This window comes from Camelina sativa, chromosome 13 (genome assembly GCF_000633955.1).
Source record: "Camelina sativa cultivar DH55 chromosome 13, Cs, whole genome shotgun sequence".
Lineage (NCBI taxonomy): Eukaryota > Viridiplantae > Streptophyta > Magnoliopsida > Brassicales > Brassicaceae > Camelina > Camelina sativa.
The window spans coordinates 20278779-20301348 of NC_025697.1; the positions used below are offsets into that span (position 1 = coordinate 20278779).

General features: G+C 34.6%; 2 protein-coding genes and 1 pseudogene across 4 annotated transcripts; all 3 read right to left on the reverse strand.

The window, feature by feature from the left end:
* LOC109128394 lies at window positions 1-2014 on the reverse strand (annotated as a pseudogene).
* LOC104737248 (putative FBD-associated F-box protein At1g05080) lies at window positions 5406-7271 on the reverse strand. 3 transcript variants are annotated; one of them, XR_759710.2, is made up of 3 exons: window positions 7129-7271; window positions 5838-5972; window positions 5406-5733 (listed from the first exon to the last, which is right to left on the reverse strand). XR_759710.2 is itself a non-coding variant. In XM_010457377.2 (3 exons), exons 1-3 carry the CDS (start codon window positions 6312-6314, stop codon window positions 5449-5451), a joined length of 681 nt encoding a protein of 226 aa, XP_010455679.1. In that variant the 5' UTR covers window positions 6315-6496; the 3' UTR covers window positions 5406-5448. The 3 variants fall into 3 exon arrangements, 2 of the variants coding, with proteins under 2 accessions (XP_010455679.1, XP_010455680.1); XM_010457377.2 differs by lacking the exon at window positions 7129-7271 and adding an exon at window positions 6054-6496; XM_010457378.2 differs by lacking the exon at window positions 7129-7271 and adding an exon at window positions 6236-6495.
* LOC104737249 (auxin-responsive protein SAUR36-like) lies at window positions 13738-14683 on the reverse strand. Its single transcript, XM_010457379.2, has one exon. The coding sequence runs from the start codon at window positions 14437-14439 to the stop codon at window positions 13945-13947; it is 495 nt and encodes a 164-aa protein (XP_010455681.1). The 5' UTR covers window positions 14440-14683; the 3' UTR covers window positions 13738-13944.

Below are 22570 nucleotides of genomic sequence, written 5' to 3' on the forward strand. Positions count from 1 at the left end.
TCACTTGCAGTGTTTTGAATCCCATGAGGATTTGAGAAGTTTTGAAAATGGAGATTCCAATGCATCAAAGTTCTTCATGCTATTCTGGTCCTTTTTATTCTTTTCCTCATTCTCCCCATCAGCAGCTTCCGAGTCATTTGGCTTGAATAATATATCTCCAGAAATCGAGGGAATTGAAGGCAAGAAAAATGGAGCATTTTCAGGTTTTTTTCGAGGCTCTATTGGTTTATTGCGGGCCTATGAAACAACATCATACATAAATTGAGATTAATTTCCACACAAAAAAACTGGCAGAAGCAACAACATGAATAACATAAATAAAAGTTGTGAGTGAAGGGAAAGGATGTGCAAACCTTTATTATATCCAAGTTGATCAAACTCTACCATTGGCTTTTTGGCAATAGAGACAGAGTAACAAGTTCTGGAATCTGCTTAGGGGAAATAGACAAACTGCTAGCTTGTGGAGCTCCAGAACTTTCTAAAACTTGCGTCTCCATATCATCATCAGCTTCAAAAGATGTCAACGCAGAAACTGAAGGCAATTTAACATTTACCACATCTTTCCCACTACCATAAGAATCAACACTCGGAAGCCCAGAGAACATGGGATGGTTAACCCTGACAGGTTCACAAGGGAAGAGAGTGAACTCGCTCAACTATTACTGAAAAATTGTAATTGTAACTGTGAGAAAAAAAGAATGGAAGATTGATTTGAGAATGTACCACAAGTAGACCCCGTTCTGATCAGAGTGGGCAGTTGCCAAAACGTCCATATTTGGTGATAAAGACAATGCTGTTATTGGTACATCAACATGCACTCCATCAATCTGCTTTGCCAATATGACATCCCAAATTCTAAGACTTCCATCCATGCTAGATGAGAGGAGCCACTTGCCAGCCTCACTAAAGCACATATCCGTTACACGGTCTGTATGACCTCTAAATTCACGAACCATCTTTAGCGTCACAACATCATACAAACGGATAACAAAATCATCTGCCACCGTAGCCAAAAGACCTACCAAGGGATAAAGATTTAGCAAATTCAGAGACAATACAGTGGTGCTTTAGGAGAAAATGACTGGAAAACCATACATATGTGAGACCGTATAAGCGAAAAAATAAGTAGGGTAAGAATGAGGAAATATACCATTTACACAGTGGTAGACAACTTTAACCAATGAACATCCAACATCCCACCGGGACTTTAATTCCCGCTTTTTGAAATCCCAAACTTGTATTACACAAATAATATATTACAGTCAATTTTGAGTCATAGCCTAGAGTCAATGTTGAAGGTAGCTAAATAAGCAATTAATTACTTGAAAGGATGAACAAATAAATCTTTACAAACCTTTATGTCCCCATGATATCCTGCACTTATCATGAGTGTATTTGTGGAGTCACAAGCAACTCCAATGACTTCTCCGTCATGGGCGTACCTACCCCGGCTGATTCCAGATTGGAGGTTGAATCTCTCAATCTATCCACCCGCTGTTCCGACTACTGCAAAGTTTCCACAGGCACTGATTGCACATGCCTATCAGACAAGCAAATAAAAAAGGGTTCAACAACAACTAGAGAGAAAAGAAAAAAAAAAACAGTATTGCTAAAGAAGATGGTTCCTAGGTACCAAGAAACCCTGAACATTCTAGAAGGACCTGTAACTAAACTTATTTTTTATGAGATTGGTCATTCAAGAAGGTCAATAATGTAAAGTCCAAAGTAATCAATTTCAACCTATAGGTCCTAACGCACATCTACTTTTCTTGTTAAGAATAGTGATAGAAGTCAGAAGTAAGGATAGTCAATTTCAATCTTGAACCTTAATTGGTGTTGGATTCTCAGGGCATGGTTTGAGGATATGCTCTCCAAGAACAAAGTTCTGAAGTCTCCATACATATGCTTCTGCTGTGTCCATATGGCACGTAACAACATTGCACCAATCATGCTCCCTAATTTCCCTTATTCGGATCCTGAATTGTAACTTCCATTTCCAAACAGAAGCGCCCATATCTGTAATCAGAATCAAATTCAAAAAATATTTTTGGAAATGAATAATTTAAGTAACATAATAAATTCTACATTTAACCCCTAAAAAATCTTCCCTGCCATACAATACGGGTTTTACAAACTAATCCTAGTTAAAATCGTTTAAATATCAATTATTAAATTAAAATCGCAAATCAAGAATATTAAAAAACCTGAATCTTAATCATTTCCAAAACTAATAAAATCGTATTAGTGTACCTATTTAAAAAAAAGAATCAACATAAACTACATTAGATTAGGAAAGAAGCTCATAATCAAATCCTATATATACCATAAAAGGTGGAGCAAGTAACAGAGAACTTATTTCATCATTCAATTTTAGAAAAAAAAATTAATCAAAAGCTGGAACAATTGGTATATTACCTGTTTGGGCAAAAATAATCGATTCGTTTAGAGTCTACGGAAACCGAGAAAGAGATAGCCGAATAGTATTTTTATTAATCAAGGTATCGATTGCAAAGTACAAGAAATCAAGCGCAACGAGTCAATCTATGAACTGAGTCGCGCGTCTTTTGGTTTCGTGAAGTATCTTGCCTTTGCTCTCGATTTCATGTCGTATCTTGAAGATGTAGCTCCCTTTTTATAGAGAAACCTTGTCAACTCTAATCCTCATGGGACTTGGATTCGTGTGATTGCCTCTTCATGAGATAAAGCCGTTTTCCAATATTCTCTTCACAAGATAAGGTTATTTTCCAATATTCTCTTGATAAGATCAACTTCGAATATTCTCTTGACGATGTCGTTTCGTCAAAGGAATGCAGTCGGTGTCAAGGTCCACTTACGGCCCATATTGACTCACTGCTTGTTGTTATGGCCCATATTAATATAATCTTCTAAAGAATACATAATTGTCCATTATTTTTATGGAATATATCATAATTATAATAGAATTTATCTATTGTAATTAGTATGATTAAGGGTATGCCCAACATTTTGCCTGACGATGTTCCTTACCGTGACGAATATTTACGTCGTGACGACAATTTTGCAGTCACAAGTATTATATTATCTAGCTGTTATTACAGACTTGCGATAAAGCTCCATCATAACAACGTTCCACATCACAGTGATGTCCTGCATCATAACGATGTTCCATGTCGTGACAATGTTCCGCATCATCATGATTTTTCACCGTGACAATATTTGCTATGTGTCAAATTATTTTTCCTCTTTAGCAAGTATTTTGCTGTCAAGTTCATGTATCTTCTACCCAACCTTCAGGTGGATACTAGATTCGTTAATTTGCCACTACGACGTCTCGCTAACAGGCAGTTGCAGCAAGTATTTCGCTTTTAGGTGATTACCCAATTTTTGTAGTAAGCCATAGTTCACGTGTTTGTGAATCAATGGCCTCATTACTATATAAAGTAAACAACTTCAAGATCGTTTCATGTATTGTAAGACTTATTTATCTTGTATTGTGACAAGTTTCACAACACATGACGTGATTTTTGTCTTGTGACATGTTTGTAGCTCATGTTCATGACATGAGTTCTAAGTTTTAGTAGAGAGCGTCTTGAAGATTTGTGCATCAAGTGTCTCACTAGAAAATTCTTGTTAACGAGTGTTTCGTTGTCAAGTTTTTTTTTGCGTTGAATGCCTTGACTCAAAATTCTTGTTCGTGCCTGCTTCCTCAATGGGTTAGCACAACTATCTTGCTGAAAATCCTTTGTTGATAGATAAGCGCTCATAAGCTTTTTAAGATTGTCGATTATATAGCTCATGGCTACTAGGTTTGTAAGGTATGCTTGCACGATAGTTAATTAGTCACGATGTATTTGTTTCTATTATCTTTAAACTTGATATCACAATGCCGTAAAAACCAAGACGTCGTAGACATATTTGTCATGTTGACGATTTGCGCTCCTCACTTTCAGTTTTGTTTAAAGGTTGATGAGTGTCGTCACTATTGCTTAGTTTGTAAGTGTTTTCGCTTCGAAATCTTTTGCAAGACTCAACATGTTGAGTCGTTCTTTCATTCCTTCCTATACGAGAATCAAATTGTGACAAGTGTCGATGTCAATATTGTGTGTTTTCTTCCCATTTTATTTGTGTCCATGCCCGCGAGAGCACATCTTCCATGGTTTTGCACTGATACTCTGTAAGTTCTTTGTACAAGTCACCATCATGTAGTAAACCTATTTTGAATGCCGAGATGGTAGTTGACATACTGCAACGACTCGTCTCTTTTGAAGCGTCCCATATAGGCACGCAACGACTCGTCTCTTTTTTGACGTATTTCGTAAAGATCATCAGCTGTTTTCTCTAGATTCCTGCTACTTGCGAATTGCTCCACAAAAAGATCCGTAAATTGGGCAAACAAATTTATTGAGCCATCTGGCAAGTTGATTAACCATTGAAGTGCAGCTAGCCCCCTTAAGGCTTGAGCCAAATCCTTTGCACATGGTAGCTTCTTGGTATTCCCTTTGAATGGCTGTCTTGAACATCCGTTGCTTGTATTGTGCTATGTGGTTATCCGGGCCGGATGTTCCATCATATATTTTCATAGTTGGAAACGTGAATTTTCTTGGCATCTCGATGAAGCAATTTCATCTTTTTTAAGCCTTTTTACAATATTTTACTTATATAACTTTGACTTGTATATTATATTTAAATTTGATTTTTTAATTGTTTTTATGAAAATATAATAACATATTAATATAATTAAATAGAAATTAATAGTATTTACTTTACTAAAAGCTGCACCGAACTCTCTAAAAATGACACATCAGCTTTTTCTCCAGAATATTTCCCTGTTAATATATAGAGAATTCTCAAAACAGCTCAAAAAACTGATTTGTCAAGCACCGGAGATAAACCAATAAGTTTTAGTGTATAGATTGATTTAACTGAACATTTTGATTGTCACAACTCACAAGAGTTGAGCCTAGCGTAGTCAAGATAAAATGCAAATATTGCTCGTGTGTACAAGTGGATTTAAAGCATTTTTTCAATTCTTTGTCATATACCATGCCACGTACAGTACAGTCCCTTCTAGCATGTTGATCAGAGGCTGATGGGAACCATCCCTGGCCGTTTAGCAAGATTGAGGAAAACGCCTGATCTGTCGAGTGATATTCAAACTTCTCTAGCTCTTTTTATTCATATATATATATATATATATGTTTAAAATATTTGCATCTCCATCATTAATTNATATACCATGCCACAGTACAGTCCCTTCTAGCATGTTGATCAGAGGCTCATGGAAACCATCTCCGGCCGTTTAACAAGATTGAAGAAAACGCCTGATCTGACGAGTGATATTCAAACTCCTCTAGCTCTTTTTATATATATTTTTATGTTTATAATATTTGCATCTCCAGCATTAATTATGAATAAAAAACATATATATATATATATATATATATCTAGTTATTCAATACATAACCACGTTCAAATATCGAATACAAGCTTGGCTTCTGTTGACACCTTGGGGATGTCTTTCAAGCCCTCTATCATCATCTGTTTCTCTTCAAGACTGAATGAGGATCCGAGGGAGATTGTTGCAGTCTTTAAAAAATTGGAGTTGGCTAGGACGTATGCCAAGAAATGTTCCTCTTCTTCTCTTCCTCCATATGCTTCCCATTCAAAAGTCTCGAGCTGTGACGACAAGCATCCGGGAACAAAGCTCGGTTGGTTCCATGAAAGGGGCAGATTCTCAGGTTGTTTTGTGCATGTCTGAGAATCAACGATCACTGCATTAATATATATATATATATATATATATATATATATATAATCAAACAAAACATTATTTTAGAGGAAGGAGGGAGGATACGTACATAATCAACAATAAGATGTTTTAGTTCCGGGGCATTTTCAAGTAAAATTATAGTCGGTTCCATCCAATCTGATTCTTGTGGAGATATCCTACACTGTCTAAGCCGAGAAAATTTGATGGTGCTACACCACACAACCTGCGATGAAACACATGAGTAAGTAAGCCAGGTGCAACAATGAGATCACAGGCAAAGAGAGGGAGGGAGAGAGCTAGCTACAGTTAAACAGAGCCAAAGATACGAGAAAGATGAAAGAGATCTTAGAAACTGGTCATCAGGGCAAGAATCAGTGTCGATAATGGCAGTATCAATACAGGGCATCTCGATGGAGCAAGAGTCCCCCGTGGTATCATATGTTTCAAAGTATGTTAATGCTGGAGTATCTACGACCAAGCACCTACCGCTATCTCCACCATCGCTGTCTTTTGGCCAGCGCCTATGGTTATCATACGTAAAGCACATCACTGCCCACATGCTCATGCTTTCATACGTAAAGCAAGAAACCACCAGACGCTCTTTTTGCTTTCATCCTTCACTTTCTGGTCCTCATTCTCGTTCTCGTCATCACTGTCCACATGCCCATGCTCATCATCACTGCCCACATGCTCATGCTCATCATCATCATCATCATCACTGCCCACATGTTCATCATCATCATCATCACTATTATCATCATCGCTATCATCATCACTATCATTATCACTATCACTATCACTATCCTCCTTCTCCTCCTCCTCCTCCTCCTCCTCCTCCTCCTCGCTGTCTCTGTACTCAAGTCTCTGTTTCATCGTCCAAACAGAGAACCATCGTTTGGACAGAAACATGGTGGCCACCGCATCTTTTGTCGGAACAAGATCCAAGATCATTACGAGCAAATCATCGGGCAATGCACTAATCCTGTCTTCACAAACAAACTCTTCTATTCGACTCACACCACAAAAATTTGCGGTTTGTATCATCTTCACGAGGCAAAGCTCTAAGAGAACGACTCCCTGACGTGACCCCTTCAATAGAGGAGGAATTAACAATTTTTTTTTTTGCAATAACTTGTGTCATCCTAATTTTATCAAAAGAGGAAAAAAAAAAAAGTAATTTATTTCACGATCGAAAGAGGAGACTAGGAGAGGGAATAATAGGCGAATTAAAGAAATACCAAAAAAATATTTCTTTTTTATAATGGAATATCTTTACAATTACAAGTTGCATCGATAAATTATTCAAAGACCGGTAGAAACAAGCAATGAATTCAAAAGGAAGTCAGAAAAATTCAAGCGAAAGTAGGAGAATTGCTTACTCGAAACAAATCTCTCGTGGGTGGAAGCCAATTTTGATAATTAACTTAATTGCAGGGTAGCTCTAATTGGATATCGATTGCAGAAGAAGAAAATGAAAGAGATAAGACAAAGAGGAGAATGAGGGGAAGAAGTGAAAGAAAAAAAAGATTAAAAAAGAAGGTTTAAATTTGTGTTCGTTAGATTCATTTTATTCAACGGTTCATAATAGAAATATTGAGATCCTCGCTTTAATGACTTAGCCAATGAAATAATAAAGAGAGGTTATAATTGTATCCCTTGAATTTATTCTGATCGTACGGAGACAGAATACTCCACGTCAGCTATCGCAGTGATATCTTTTTATTGGCTTTGCTCTTATTTATTTTCTTATACCATTTTAGACAAATTATATAAAAAAATAATATTATTAAATGAAATTTTTCTTTTTAGTAATGAGAATACATTTTTAACTAAGATTTCAATTTATTTAGAGTTATTTTTTAAAACAGAATACAACCATTAAACACAAAATAGTAGTATAATAAATATATATTGATTGAAGCTTAAATACTTAGAGCTTATCATATTTGATTATTAACATATGAATGTTTGAGAACACAAGTTCGCCCTAGCCTCCTTTTCTCTCTGGCACAACCACCGAGGTCAGCTCCCCCGGCCCGCCGACCCGATCGGCGTCGCTGAAACTTGGTTTCTTCATCTCTGCGGTCTCTTCTTCCTCTGTAATCTACTCGCTTCTAGTTTCAGCTTTATTGGAGATATGTTGAGATTCCAGATCTCATCTCCGCCACTGCATCAGCTTCAATCACCTATTCCGCCTCCGTATCTGGTTATTCCCCTTGGTGAATCCTTTACACCGAGTTCTTACCGCCTTGGTATTGCTCGAGAGATCCATCAGTGCCCCTCTAGGCTTGGTCTCCGTCTGTCTCATCGCCCCTTTAAGCCGTCAAATCTAACATCTTCCCGCTCCTTGGATCCAGATCCTCTCACCAAATGCTTTTCTTGGCTGCAGCTGGACGGAAGCTCTGTTTTGACGCTGGCACCGGTGAACCGTTTGACGAAGAAACCTTCCTCCTTGGTGACCTCTGCTTCTCTCTCGGTAACCCTCTATCCCAGGTCTATCACCCACTCATATTTTCAAACCCTGGAAGATAGTTTATGATGGATAAACTATAAATTTAAGTCATCCCTCACCTGGAAACGCCTTAGACCCCATGGTTTTAATTTCATAGTTAGGCCAAATCGATTAGTATCTTTGTACCCTGTTTGGTCAAGTCAAGTTATACTCGGTAGCAGCTACCTAGATGCTTCGTTTGTGGTTGAATCTTCTTTGTGTCAAGGCCAGTTAAATAGCTTGTTTTGGAAGTTTGCAATGCTGCTCTTTGATAATGATGATGATCTGCCAATCGGTTTATCTCTATTGTTGGCTCTCCCTGATCCTTTATCCTACATATTACCAATAGCCCAACTGTTTCATTGTCAACTTGTAACTAGCTCTAGTCTGAATTCCACTCTTCCCCTTTCTATTCAATTGTTGCTTAACTTAAGGATACCGCTAGTCCGAAGACTGCTAGTGAACCTTAACCAGCAGCTGTTGCTATATTGGCCCAAGAGTCTATTAAGAACCCATCTACTAGAATCACTTAAGGATGACCCTCTAGAAGGAGATAGATTGTTGAAGATTGGCATTATGATCTCACCTCTATGGGGAGGGATTACCTTTGTTTCATCAACCTCTCTTTTTTCCCTCGCCTACAGATTATGATTTTCATTTGGTTTTTCATCAACTTTTTGAAGTCCCCTCGGTTAAGCATGAAGATTAGTGGCATTTTGATCCCTTCTCATGGAAGCAGTGGATACCACAACCTCTTCAAGCTACCCCCTTTCAACCTCAGACTCGCAACCACTCCTACTGGTATCGCTTTTCAGGGCATCCTCAACCCTGCTCAAATCCCCGTTAGAGCTCTATCTTCGGTGAGACCCTTAGCTTTGCTCGTATCATTGCCACCTTTTCTTCGTTGTAAGACAGTGGCCACCCTACTTTCCTTTGACTTGCTCAAGGAAATAGCATTGATAAGTCTTGATCTTACAAGCTCCAAAAATGCTAAACAGCTTTTGGTCCATAGCTCTCAAGTCACTTTTATCTCTTGCACTTATCTATCTTTACTGCTCTTTTCTCTATTTTGTATGCTACTCTTTCTCTAATGAATGATAACATATGTTTGATCAAAAAAAAAAATATGAATGTTTGAACGTTTGAGAATATTATTGAATATGTATAATTAACAAATGAGAATAAAGTTTTGAAACATAGTTTTTATTATGAACAAAATATAGTTTTATCTGTAGTTAAAATTATGTATTGAGTATTTTTAATTTATACAATATATATATATATATATATATCTATATTTGTAGTTTTAATTCCGTGTTCTTAAAAGAGGGTAATACTTTATAAAATTAAAACCATAAAAAAAAAATTAACGAAACATAAACTCGTTTTACATAGAAGGTTTTATGTACTCAAGAAATTTGTCATCTTACAACTTCATGAAGAAACTAAAAAGGCTTGTCATCACTTCTAAATCAACAAAAGTTCTTACAATAAGCAAGAATCAAGTCCAAAACTCAAAACAAAATTGGATCTGAAACCCTGCAAACCCGACTTATTAAGAGAGATTAAGCTACTACTATTTTGCAAAACATGATTGAGAAGAATGGAAGCTGCCATTGACGAATTCAGAAGAGAAAACAAGAACTGAGTAGTCGCTTAAAGCTCAGTTCCTCATCCCACAGATGATTCAAGCAATTGTTGATCACTTTGGTGACATAATCTGTAAATGCACATACGTCAAGCTGGATAAGCCAATTAGCACCTGACCTGAAACCACGATCTAGATGATAAAACCAGTGAGGCTTTCCGTCTTAGCACACTGTAACAACTTAGGATTGAACAAACAGATTGAGTTTCTTCCACCAATAAGAACGAAACTAAACTATGAATCTTAGAGAATCGAATCTCATAACCTGTTAAGAAAAATACAACACATAATTGAATTTACCGTTGGAACTGCAGATGATAGTGACGATGAATACGTGATCCTTCAATGCATTCTAGCTACAAAAATATTGAAACTAAAATCGATTAAACTAAGAGAAACAACTAACGAAAATCCAGAATCAACAGCCATAGACGAATCAAAGACCTAAATCCCTAACAGTTAAACGATGAAGATGGCTAGGCATTTTGCTGGTTTTTGTGATTCGATGCTGAGATTATGAGCAAGGACAGTAAGATACCGTGAAAGAAGAGAGGATGAACAAAATTCGAAAGAAAACTAGAGAACAGGAAAAAGGGGGAAAAAACAGGAAGAGTGTCATAGTTGGGGTTGATGGGGAAATCTAACCCCAAAGCTTTTTTTATACCTAAAACTTCAACAACTTGCAAATAACAACCTGAATTATATTAAAATTCAAATTTGCTATCTAAACTATATAAAATATTGTCAATTTCAACATCTGTTGGAACAGTTTTAAATCATAGTTTAATGATGTTGAGTGAGATGGTTCGCGACATCAACGTAGCACTGGGACTTACCGAAGCTACATCGTTTTGCTCATTTTGTAACAAGAAATTACCAATAATGAAATCTTACTACACACCCGGACTCCAATACTCTATTTTTTGTCAAACGCTTTGTTTCTTGCCACAACACACCTAAAAATGACCAAAACAACTTAGTTTTGGTCAGTGTCATCTGAAAAGCGTAGTTAGTGTGTGGGGTGGTGGTTTTAATCCACACCACACCTATCTCACCTACTGTATATTAAAAACTTCCTCTCTAACTAATAAAAAAAAAATATGAGAAGGTTTTTCTCAACTTTTGCTAAGGAGATGACATTTGACTCACTATATTTCTGACACCTGTATTTTTTTGTTTGGACCTAATTAACTGTAATTTAGACCTAATTAACTACAGCCCATAAAACCAAAAAAAACAAAAGAAAAACCATCTACATATCCTTCATTCTTTAATTAGAAACATATGCAACCCCCAAGAATCTAAAGCCACATTATATCAGTCTGTGGTTGGTTTCATCTTGGAACTTAAATTTGATTAAGTCTCTAACACATCCCCTCTAGATGATTTACCAACATTTATTTAAATTTATAGGTCTGAATTCTTAGGTTTAATTTATGTGTTTGAATCTTCTATAATTTTCACATGCACAAACGGAATCAAATTAAGTAAGATGGTAGGTAGGTATTATTTAAGTAAATTAGTTTAAATTTTTTTAAAAAATTGTTTATATAAAATTAAAATTTTGAGTTTACTTTCTGGAATATTACATAAGATTATGATATGGTTTTGATCTATCTATAATTTTTAGTTCGATTCTCACTAATTATTTCAAACGTTTTGGTATTTTTAAATTACATAAAATTTAGAAGTTTTCATATTAGAAATTTCAGAATAAGTTATGAACATAATTAGTTATGTTTTGATTTGAAATAATACCATCATTTTATGCATTGCCTTATACCCACTATTTTCCTCAATTTTCATTTTTGTTTATATTACTTCTCATTTCAAAACTTATTATTTTGAAATACTTGCGAATTTATGATCATTAATATTTGATTTCAATCCCTTCTCCTTCTTAAAGGCTAAAATATTCTATAAAGTTTAGTTTTCAAAAAACAACCTATTACCATACAAACACATCCTCTTTCAGACTATTGTGAAAACTAAAACATTTACTTTCTATTATATCCTCGATTCAATCTCCAACGAACAACAAAACACCGGTAATAATAGTATCGTTGTTCGGATAATCCATTTTCGGGAAGTTCCTAACTTTAGAAGAAATATTGTCTTAGAGATAATCACCTTTTGGGGAGTTCTTTCTTCGACATTGATAAGGGCAAAATCACCTTCATCTTTGTTTTTCCTGTTGAGTGAGTGAAGGCAGAACTAAAATTTAAAATTAAATATGAATTACATTTTCTTTTTTTTTTGAACAACAAAATTTAAATTACATATGTTTTTTATTTTAATATCTGGCAGAACGTTGTTTCTTCAGTTTGAATAGTACCTTCAAATAGTTAGTACGTACACAAAATAAAATAAAAAACATATGAAAAGAACTATGAAACAATGGATTGCCACACTCCGGACTCATTGAAAACAACACACCGGAGTATTCCCACAGCTTCGGATGGAGGAAAATGTGACATGTGATGGTTCAACCAGATTTTTTCATTTTCAAACTACAGTTTGTGCATGAAATGTAATGCCACCCATTGCACAATACACAACTTACCCCACTTTTGCTTTACACCAAAAACAAAATGTCCCTAAAAATATCAAGACGATGTTTTAAGTAATAGTAGTAAAAATAAAGTAAAAATTGGTCATATTACTTGGCCTCCATCCTTGTTGTCTGACGTAAGTCTCTATTTGGTCAATCACATACAAATCTTTTGGGTCTAAATAAATGTTGTCAACTAAAATTGACGGGACATTACTTGCCTTGAAATAGTTACTGGGGAAAATACTAAAGACTATAAGATTGTTGTTCATTTTAGAAGATTATTGTGAGAATATTAGGAATAACTGATGTGAAAAGTAAGACAAAAATTGATTTAATTGGAAGCAATATATATTACATGTGGGAGAATGGGGAAAAAACAAATACAGAATTAACCAGATGTATATGAAATATAATACCTTTAGCAGAATTATTGGAGTTAAAAATACATGTGGGTTGATGATGTTGCATTCAAATATAAATAGTCTGCCCAGAGTGTAAGAAGTTTGGCATGTGTTTCAATGGCAAGTTTTTCCCAAAGAGAGAAACTGCTTTCCCCGAATCAACAGATCTTCGAACTTAGATAGGCGAGTTGCATGCCTGAAAGCAAGTAAAAAATTAGTTAGAGTGGAAATTTTTAATATACAGTAGGTGATAGGTGTAGTGTGGATTAGGTAGTTGATTTACATTTTTGTCTAGAAAAAAACCTTTAAAGCTGAGTAAAAGATTGTTTCTTCTAAAGTATGGGGCTTCCCTAAAACAATCCTATTTTTACCGGTGGTCATCGTTAGAGAGTGACTCTAGAGTAGAGTAGAGAGCAATTTTTTAAGGTTGTACCATTTTTAAAATTGCAGTTAGTGTGTGGGGGTGTTGATTCCCAATAGTGAGGGAAAGAAATTATAATAATAATAAAAGTAATCAAAGATTGAATTATATTGTATAATTTTATGGAAAATAAATTACTAATATTTAATTAGAAATAAATAAGAAAGCAATTATCAAATTACTTATTTTACTTTGATGTCAAGACGTTACGTTTTCAAAAGCATAATGCAAAACTAAAACTAAATTCGAGCTTCAATTTAAATATTGTATTAAAGGAAGAGAAACATAGGGGTTGGGAGGAAGAGAAACATAGGGGCTACAAGTTCATATTCCATTTGTTTATTTGTTAGCCAAATTTTTTAATTACCAAGGGATTAAATTGACAATTATGGCCATATTTAATTAGTAATAGATCTTAAACATTTGTGTATAATAAATTATAAATTGAAATTAATATTAAGACATGTATCAGCTATATAAAGCGCCAGATGTCATCCTCTCAAATAAAATTTAGAAGAAACCTTCTCTATATTCTATTATGTATTGAAAATAATTCTTTGAAATTGTGAATCAGTATATCTGTATAACATAAGAAAAAAACTAATATCCACAATTTCTCTATTTTTTCATAATAATTTTTGCTTTTTCACTATTTTCTAATATATTCTTTTCTTTGCCTCTTAAAAAACTCTCTTCCGGCGGCAATGATCCCATGCGGCGATCCTCATCTGAACCTTCTCAAAATCCGAAACCCGACACGGAATCGTGATCCGACCCTGTTGATCAAACCCATGAACCCGTTCCGCTTGCTCCAACAACTCTCCGAACAACGGATGATTAAAGTAAATCACCGGCACCACGACACGCCGCGTGTCACCGTCTGATTCGCCGACGTGGACCACCAAATGTCCTCTCGGAACAACCCGGTTCGACGTTTTCGGATCCTTACCCAATCGGATCTGACTCTGACCCGGATTCTTCTTACCACCACCACCACCACACAATCTCTTAGCTCCACGGCTTAAGCACCGTGCTAATGACTTGATTCCAGAAACCGGGTTAGTGATTCGGGCCGGGCATTGACGTTTACCAGATTGGATTCTTCTTGGTAGAATCATCCATTTGAAGATTTTGACAAATCTGTGTCCAATTTTGAAACCTCTGACTCTCTTCATACTTTGGTTTTATCAGATTATGAAAAATGTGAAAGGAAGTCTTTTTGGAGAAAACAATGAGATGGGCTTGTCCGAAATCGAGTTTCAAGAAATGGGTTTGCTTTAGACGAAGTAGATTTTGAGAAAGTTTGGATTTTTGTTTGTTTGTTCTCTCTCTCTCTGTTATGTTTAAGAGTTGAAGAAGAAGAGTGTTTGGGTATGGGGGAAGCAGACAACCTCATTTATAGGCCTTTTGAGAGCTTATGACTTGTGTTTGCGTGCGTGCGTTTTTTAGATGTGCACTTTTTGATGTATAGTTTTCCAAATTCAATTTTTTTTTTCTTTTTTTTTTTGTTGTATTTTTCTATACTTTGCCTTCTTATTTAATTTATGAAAAATACTCAAAATAGCATGTCACACTATTCACATTATTTATAAAAAAATTACGTTAAAGAAAAATTAAATAATTATGTAACTTAACATATTGAAGATGAAGATTATAATGTCAGTATGAACTATGGAGATTGGAGATGCTATGTTATGATCTTCAATGAGAATGGACTATTTCTACACTTCATGGCTTTATTTAATCAAGTTGCACATACGCTACCTAGAAAAGGGTCTCAAGAAATTGCCTTATTACTCAAGTTGTTTGTTTATTTATTCCTTTAAGTCTATCTTAACAAATTCATTGTGATGATAGTACTAAATGTAAACAAAAGTTATAAAGCAAGTGTTTTTTAGCTTAAGTGAAATTCATATTTTCATTCTACGTATATTTTAAATTTTCACAATTTCTTGGCTATGTAGTTTATACTCCTATTAATCAGAATTATCTTTTAAATGAAAAAGATGTAATAGCTTTGTCTTTCTCATCAACTATTTGGAATATATTAGGCTAGTGGCTAGCTAACACATCTCCAATGTATATCTCTATTTTTTCCTCTAAAATAGAGTAACTCTATAATAGAGCAATAGTTAGACCATCTCCAATGATTTTCTTTATTTTTTACCTCTAAAATAGAGAAATTTTATAATAGAGGTGACTTTTGCTCCAATGAATACCTCTATTTTTTCCTCTAAAAAAGAATATTCCGTAGAGATTCCTTTTTTATTTTACTATTAATATCTTTTACTTATAAAAGTTGCAAACTAACCCATTTATTTTAGTATTTGTGAAACTTTCATAAAATTATGATATTATTTAAATTTTTAACGTTCATAAATATTATTTAAATATCACATTTATTAAAAGAAATACATTGCATCATATTCCTAAACTATTTAAATATATATTTTATTTATTTTGATCATAAATATAAAAGTGTTAAAAGTTCAATGACCACTATATAAATAAAAAAGTTCAATTCTATTATAAAGGAAAAAATAGAGTTCCTCTATATATAGAAGAAAAAATAGAGATCTCTATTATATAGGTAGAATAAAGATGAGTTGGAGTAGATTTTACTCTAAAGTAGAGTTAAAAACCAAATATAGAGGTGGGTTGGAGATGCCCTTAGTGTAAAAAAATAAAGATGAAAATAGAACTGTTCTATATATAGAGCAATTCGAAGCAAATATTGCTCTGTAATAGAGCTTTGACTCTAAAATATAGTGGGGTTGGAGATGCCTAAGACAAAACTGTTTCAGTAATACAGGTTGACCATGTCGTTTTATACTGACAGCATAATGAAAAGACAAACAATATTAAACAGGCATAATGATCAGTATATTCACATATTTAAACAATATTAAACAGTATTAATCTCATTAATTATTTGAATATGTGAATATCATATGAATTATATACGGTACTTGAATTTCAATCTATACCACATTACCACCTGTATAACTTGTTCAAAGTTTTATTTATTTATTTTGACATGTCATGATCATTAAAATGCAGCCAGTAGTTGAATCTTACTATATATTTCCCACCTTTATTTTGATTAAAATATATATATAATTATGTGAGTTAGTAACATGTTTCTTGTTGTAAGTATCTTGATTATTCGATTTGATTTTTTGGTATTTTACTCAATTATAGTCTTTGTATGTCGTTCCTTATGATTTATGAGTAATACATAGCAGATGTATATGTGTCTCTATGTACATCATAAACACTCTAGTAATTGGTTCAGATTGTTTGCTTTTTCTATCCCAACTAGTTCAGAATGAATAATGGTTTTGATAAGATAACTTGGAACAACGTATCTCTAAATAATTACAATAGAGATATGTAAGATTAAATAAATCAATTTCTCGAATTTTCTATTGTATTAACAGAAACAAGCATGATTAAATATGAAAGTTTGAAGCCGACAAAATATATATATATATATATATATATATATGAAAGTTTGAATGATAAAAATTAATAAATTAAAGACGAGATTGATGAAGACAAAAGGCATGCAAATATGTGGGAGGGACATAGAGTGGGATTTGGTCGGCGGTCGACACGGCGCGTGCGATCTTTGTAACATGCCCCGATTCACTGAAAGTGCTTCTTTCAGTTTGAGAATTATTGTGTTGCATTATTATATTTTTCGGTATAAACAGTTTTTAAGCTAATTATTTTATTAAAAGTTTAAAAAAATTAAAAAAGCAATATAAATATGCATTCATTTCTGAACATACACACAAATGAAATTTTGAACTCATACACTTTTTATGATTTCATACATTGTTATTTCCTTTCTCTAGCAATCAATATCACATTTTTTTTTGTGAAAACAAAACTTTGCAAATTGCATTTTTTAATTCAAAAACAATTTTTTTTTGCAAATTGCATAAAGAAATAAACTTTCCGAAATGTCCGTTAGAACTTTAGTTCTCAACTCAAAATAGGAACACTAGCGAGCATAACTTGACGAGGATGAGTGCACCAATTAACATCATAACTGATTCAAACAAGTTTACTTAGTAAGACTCCCATCATTTTGGTTCAAGCTTTAAGTTTAAGGTCACTATCTCAATCCCCCGAACCCGCTAGTCTTTAGTTTTTTTTTTTGAATATAATGTTAAATTATATTCAAATAAAAAATAAACGTTTTACAACCTTTTTAGAAACTGTATGTTTAAAACATTTGTTTGTAAGCTAAAAAACTTCAGTAAAATCTGGCCTCAAACCATGCTTGAAGATGGGCACCCTCTTTGTCGAACATGGTATTCACCCTGTTTCGGACATTTCTATCAATCAGCTTCACCATCACCTCCTCCGTTGAGTGTGGTTCTCCATGAAGCCTGTTGTTTCTCTCCCTCCAAATAGAATGAAGAGTATTTTGGAAAGTATAGCCCAGAAGAAATCTTGTTTTCTTTTCCAAATCATTCCCAAGCAGTAAAATCATCACTTGCTTCCATTCGTTGGTGTACTTGTTCTTGAGAAGCCCTTTAACCAGTGATTCCCAGATTTTCTGTGAGAAAAAGCAGAGGAATAACAAGTGCTCCCTTGTTTCTAAGGGATGGTTACAGAAAACGCAGCTTACAGAAGCGTTCGTTTTCCAATTGATCATGCGATCCCCTGTTGAGAGTCGATTCTTAACCGTCAACCAATTGATAAAAGCATACCTTGGAGTTGCTTGAGAGAACCAAATCGCTTTAGCTTCCACCATCTTGGGGTGCATTGGATGGATGTGGGACCATGTATCCTTTGTGCAGAACTGTTTGTGATAGATACTACTCTTGCGTTTCCACAAAGAGGCATCCGATCTATCTTGTTTGCGAGCGAGTTGTTTCTTGTGAAGCTCCTCTTGAACCAAACAGAGGAGGTTATCTCGATATCCTCTCCTTCTATTCATCTCCATTGCTTCAGCTACGGTACTGCGTTTAGGTATTCCCATTGCTATGCAGCCTCGATCCCCCAGCTTCTCATAAAGACGACCCAAGGGGCTCCAGTTATCAAACCAGAAAGATGTGGTTTCACCATTGTTTACTTCTACGCAATGGAATTGTTTAGCCAAATCTCTATACTTCAGAAGCTTCTTCCATATCCAGGAACCAGCTGCAGCGTTGTCTTTTTCAGACCAGAAGGAGCCACTACAGATGACGTACCGGTGCACCCAGTTAACCCACATCGAGTTTTTGACAGAGAGAATTCTCCAAACCAGTTTTAAGACACTCACAGTGTTTGCCTCATGCAGTGAACGGAGTCCCAAACCCCCTTCAGACTTTGGTAGGCAGACTTCTGACCATGCAACCTTTGCCTTCTTTGTATTTAAAGAAGGACCTGACCATAAGAATGCAGAGCATAACTGATCGATTTCTCGAATGCAAGCTTTAGGGAGCCTAAACGCAGAAATCCAGAAATTTATGAGGCCAAAGATGACCGATATGAGCAGTTGTAACCGACCTGCAAATGAGAGAGTTCTAGCAGTCCAGGAGCTGATCTTTGAGCGAATTTTCTCCAGAAGAGGGAGGTAATCTGCAGATGACATCCGCTTTGGTAGGAGTGGTAAACCTAGATATCTGACCGGTAGAGAACCTGTTGCAAAGGGAAATTGTTGGAGGATTGATCTCCTCTGCTCAATAGGGATACCTGCCATGTATAGTGTCGACTTTTCCAGACTAATATTGAGCCCTGAATGAACTGCAAATCATCAAAAACACCAAGAGCTCCTTGAATAGAGGATTTGTTGCCGTCGACAAAGACCATCAGATCATCGGCAAAACATAGATGGGTTAGCTGCATGTGTCGACAATTAGGGTGGAAACCGAAAGCCTTATCCGTAGTTGCCTTATCTAGTTTGCGGGAGAGCACATGCATACATATAACAAACAAGTAGGGGCTGAGGGAGCAACCTTGGCGAAGACCACGGTGACTACCAAAATAACCTGTTAAGTCACCATTGACCTGAACAGAGAAGGAGGCTGTAGTGATACACGTTCTGATCCAATACACAAACTGCTCCGGGAAATCCAGCGCTTGAAGAGTCGTGAGGAGGAAATCCCATTGGACTGACACAAACACTTTTGATATGTCAATTTGCATTGCACACCTGGGGGAGACTGAGTCCTTATGATAATCTTTTATAACCTCTGTAGCTAGTAGAAGATTTTCCATTAATAACCGATCTTTCACAAATGCAGACTGGTTAGGCGAGATGAACTTGGGAAGGATGATCTTTAAGCGATTGGCAAGAATCTTAGAGATAACCTTATAGAGAACATTGCAGCAGGAAATCGGTCTATAATCTTTCATCACTTTTACTTTTTTTTTTTTTTGGAATCAAAGCTAAGATAGTCGAGTTGACTCCCTCAGGTAAGAAACCAGTCTTGAAAAAAGATTGGACTGCAACCAGAAAATCCTCACCCACTATAGACCAAGACTCAAATGTAAACCCGCTAGTCTTTAGTTAATTACTCAAATTCACTTGTTCCTTTGTTAAACAAAAACAACAACAGAATTGGTAAACAAAAAAAAATAACAACACATAAAACGTTCGATGTTACATCTACTAGTTGTAAAAAGCGAAGTTAATGCGTAGAGAATAAAGAGAGTACAATGAATGGTCAAGGCATTGCTAAAATCTACGCACGTTTCATATATATATATATGTTCTTTAAAGTTTCGTCACACACATTTCTAGATTCTCTACTCTTTTGTCCATCCACTATTTCAAAAGAAAATGATACTCCAATTGCCACGATTTACATTTTAATATAACAATTGAAAACGTGTTCAATTTATTTGGATGAGAGAAACAAAAGGGAAAAAGAAGAAACAAATTCGGAGCCTTTATGGAAGGGAAGGATAGAAACTTACATTTTTATGTACTTCTGTTTACCTAATATTGAAACCATACATTTGTCATCTCTTCTTATCTTCCCATGTTATTTGAATTTAGATTTAATATTTTAAAAACATTTGAATCATGTTCACATATGACGTCGTAAAAGGATCCAATATACGTCGTAAAATTATCAACGTAGTATTTACTTATAAAAATTTCAGGAGAACTAGGAATACATATATTTACTTAGTGTCCTTTGAAAACTAAACATTTTTAATGACATAAATAGTTTCAGTGTTACGATTGATATTAATCTTTTATTGTCAGTTGTTAACTGGGGACAAAATCCCGCGAGTCTTGAACAAATAAGACATACTGACATTGATAGATATAAATGATCATATGCTAATTTTATATGCAACCGAGGGAATATAAATCGTTAAGCATAACTATCCAATCCTGTAAATGTAATCTATGCATGATATGGTATCAAACCCGTAATCTCTAGCTAACCAGCTTACCAAATATAATACATGTACATGTGACATGACAACTGAAATTTTAGTGTCTCTAATAATTAACATGCACCATGCAGATGTTTATATACAGTTATTAGGTTATTATTACCCTAGCTATTACTATTTTGACAAAAACATCGTAAAAAAATATTATATATATTTGTATAAAACAAGCTAAGGTTTTATTTTTTTGTACAAGAGCAAATTGGGTAATAACGTGATGAAGGCGACTCGAGCCAAACTCAAGTGGCAATCAACCCTTGTAAAGAGTAGAAGAAAGATAAATAAGAACAGCTAACAAAAGTCAGCGTCTGATTTGTTTGTGGGCAAGACGACAATACAAATAAATAAATGTTTGGCACCTTCCAAGTTCTAGTAATTTTGTTGTTAATTAACCGATCGCGGATCTTAGTGTTTGCTGCTACTATAATCTTTTTGTTTAATCCTTCAAAACATAATATCAAAATAACTAATCAGCAGTTAATTAGTTAAATATGTTAATCGATTATTAATTTAGTTAATGATCGGATTGACAGGAAAAAAAACTATTTATATTAGTACCGTAGTTTAATTATTAGATATAGTAGTTAGTTACTTAGTTATTATAGGATAAAACATTATTTCGATACACCGTGTGAGAACTGAAATTGGATTCTTCTTCCGAAGTGTTTTTCGAACGGAGGTGCCTACCACCGTTATAATTCCAAACTGATTCTAGAGACAAAATATTGTGAAAATAGAAAACGAGTATTATTGCTTTTCAGTAAGTTTTTCCATCCTTTTTACTATCTCTCCTCTCTCATATATGTATATATTGTTCTATTACAATTAAATGCGAAATCAATTCACTCCGCCAATCTCGCGTTTCATTTAAGCCAATTAATATAGGGAATCTTTGACCACCTCCCTAACTCCGAAATGATGCGGAAAACCGTTTTCCTCCGCTTCTCTTCGCCTGCTGGGCTTAGCAGACTACTTCTAATTACGGTCCAGACCCATTTCAATGATCCGTCTTGGGCCTTGACCCATAATCCGAAGTGGTTAATCGTGGTACCAACACACCATTAATTTTGTGGTTACATTTTAAATAAAGCTCACAAATACTAAAAAGATACAATAGTAACGGATAGTATACTATTTTCACGTTTTTACATTTTTAATACGTAATTATGACTTTTTATGTTTTTAAATTGATACGATAGATAGATATATATATATATATATACTATTCATGTGTTATAAAATAATAGCTAAATATAACAACAAATCATTATTTATTTTATTTTAAAAAAATCTTTTTACAAGTATCATTCTATAATTCTATTTAGCTAACTAAAATGACGTAAAACTTATGTTATTCTATTGTCACATATTTCGTCAAGCTCAATATATCTCTATCGCAACTCGACTAATTGTGGTTTGCCCTTAAAAAAAACAAATAACCGAATTGTACAAAATTATATCAATTTTTTAATCACTAATCAAATCGAAGGGATTTCTTTATTATGAATTTTAGACATATAACTTAACCAAAGTAACCAATACCGAATTGATCCGAATTTTTTGTTCGGTTATATCAATTTTTGCATGCATGCTAACCGAATTACCCAAAACTTCAACTATTAAATACAAACCAAACCCTTTGAACTTAATTCCCAGGCCTATTAATGTTAGGTGTTTTTTATACGACTAATTTGGTGGCAAAAAAAAAAAAAAAATTTGGTGGCAAACATACTCTTTTTACAAAAACAATTTTCTCTAAGCCCAATTGTAATTCTATCATTGGATCAATATATAGGACTAGGAGCAGAAAAAGCCTTATATATATTGTGTGTCTTGTGGCCTATAATATTAGTACTTTTTTTTTTGGGCAAAATAATATTAGTATATAATATATGTTGT

Coding starts and splice junctions, on each gene's coding strand:
- LOC104737248 (XM_010457377.2), bottom strand. CDS start 6,314: ATGAGCATGTGGGCAGTGATGTGCTTTACGTATGATAACCATAGGCGC. Junction 5,973..6,053: donor ATCTTTGGCTCTGTTTAACT/GTAGCTAGCTCT, acceptor GTTTCATCGCAG/GTTGTGTGGTGTAGCACCAT. Junction 5,734..5,837: donor AACATCTTATTGTTGATTAT/GTACGTATCCTC, acceptor GTTGATTCTCAG/ACATGCACAAAACAACCTGA.
- LOC104737249 (XM_010457379.2), bottom strand. CDS start 14,439: ATGAAGAGAGTCAGAGGTTTCAAAATTGGACACAGATTTGTCAAAATC.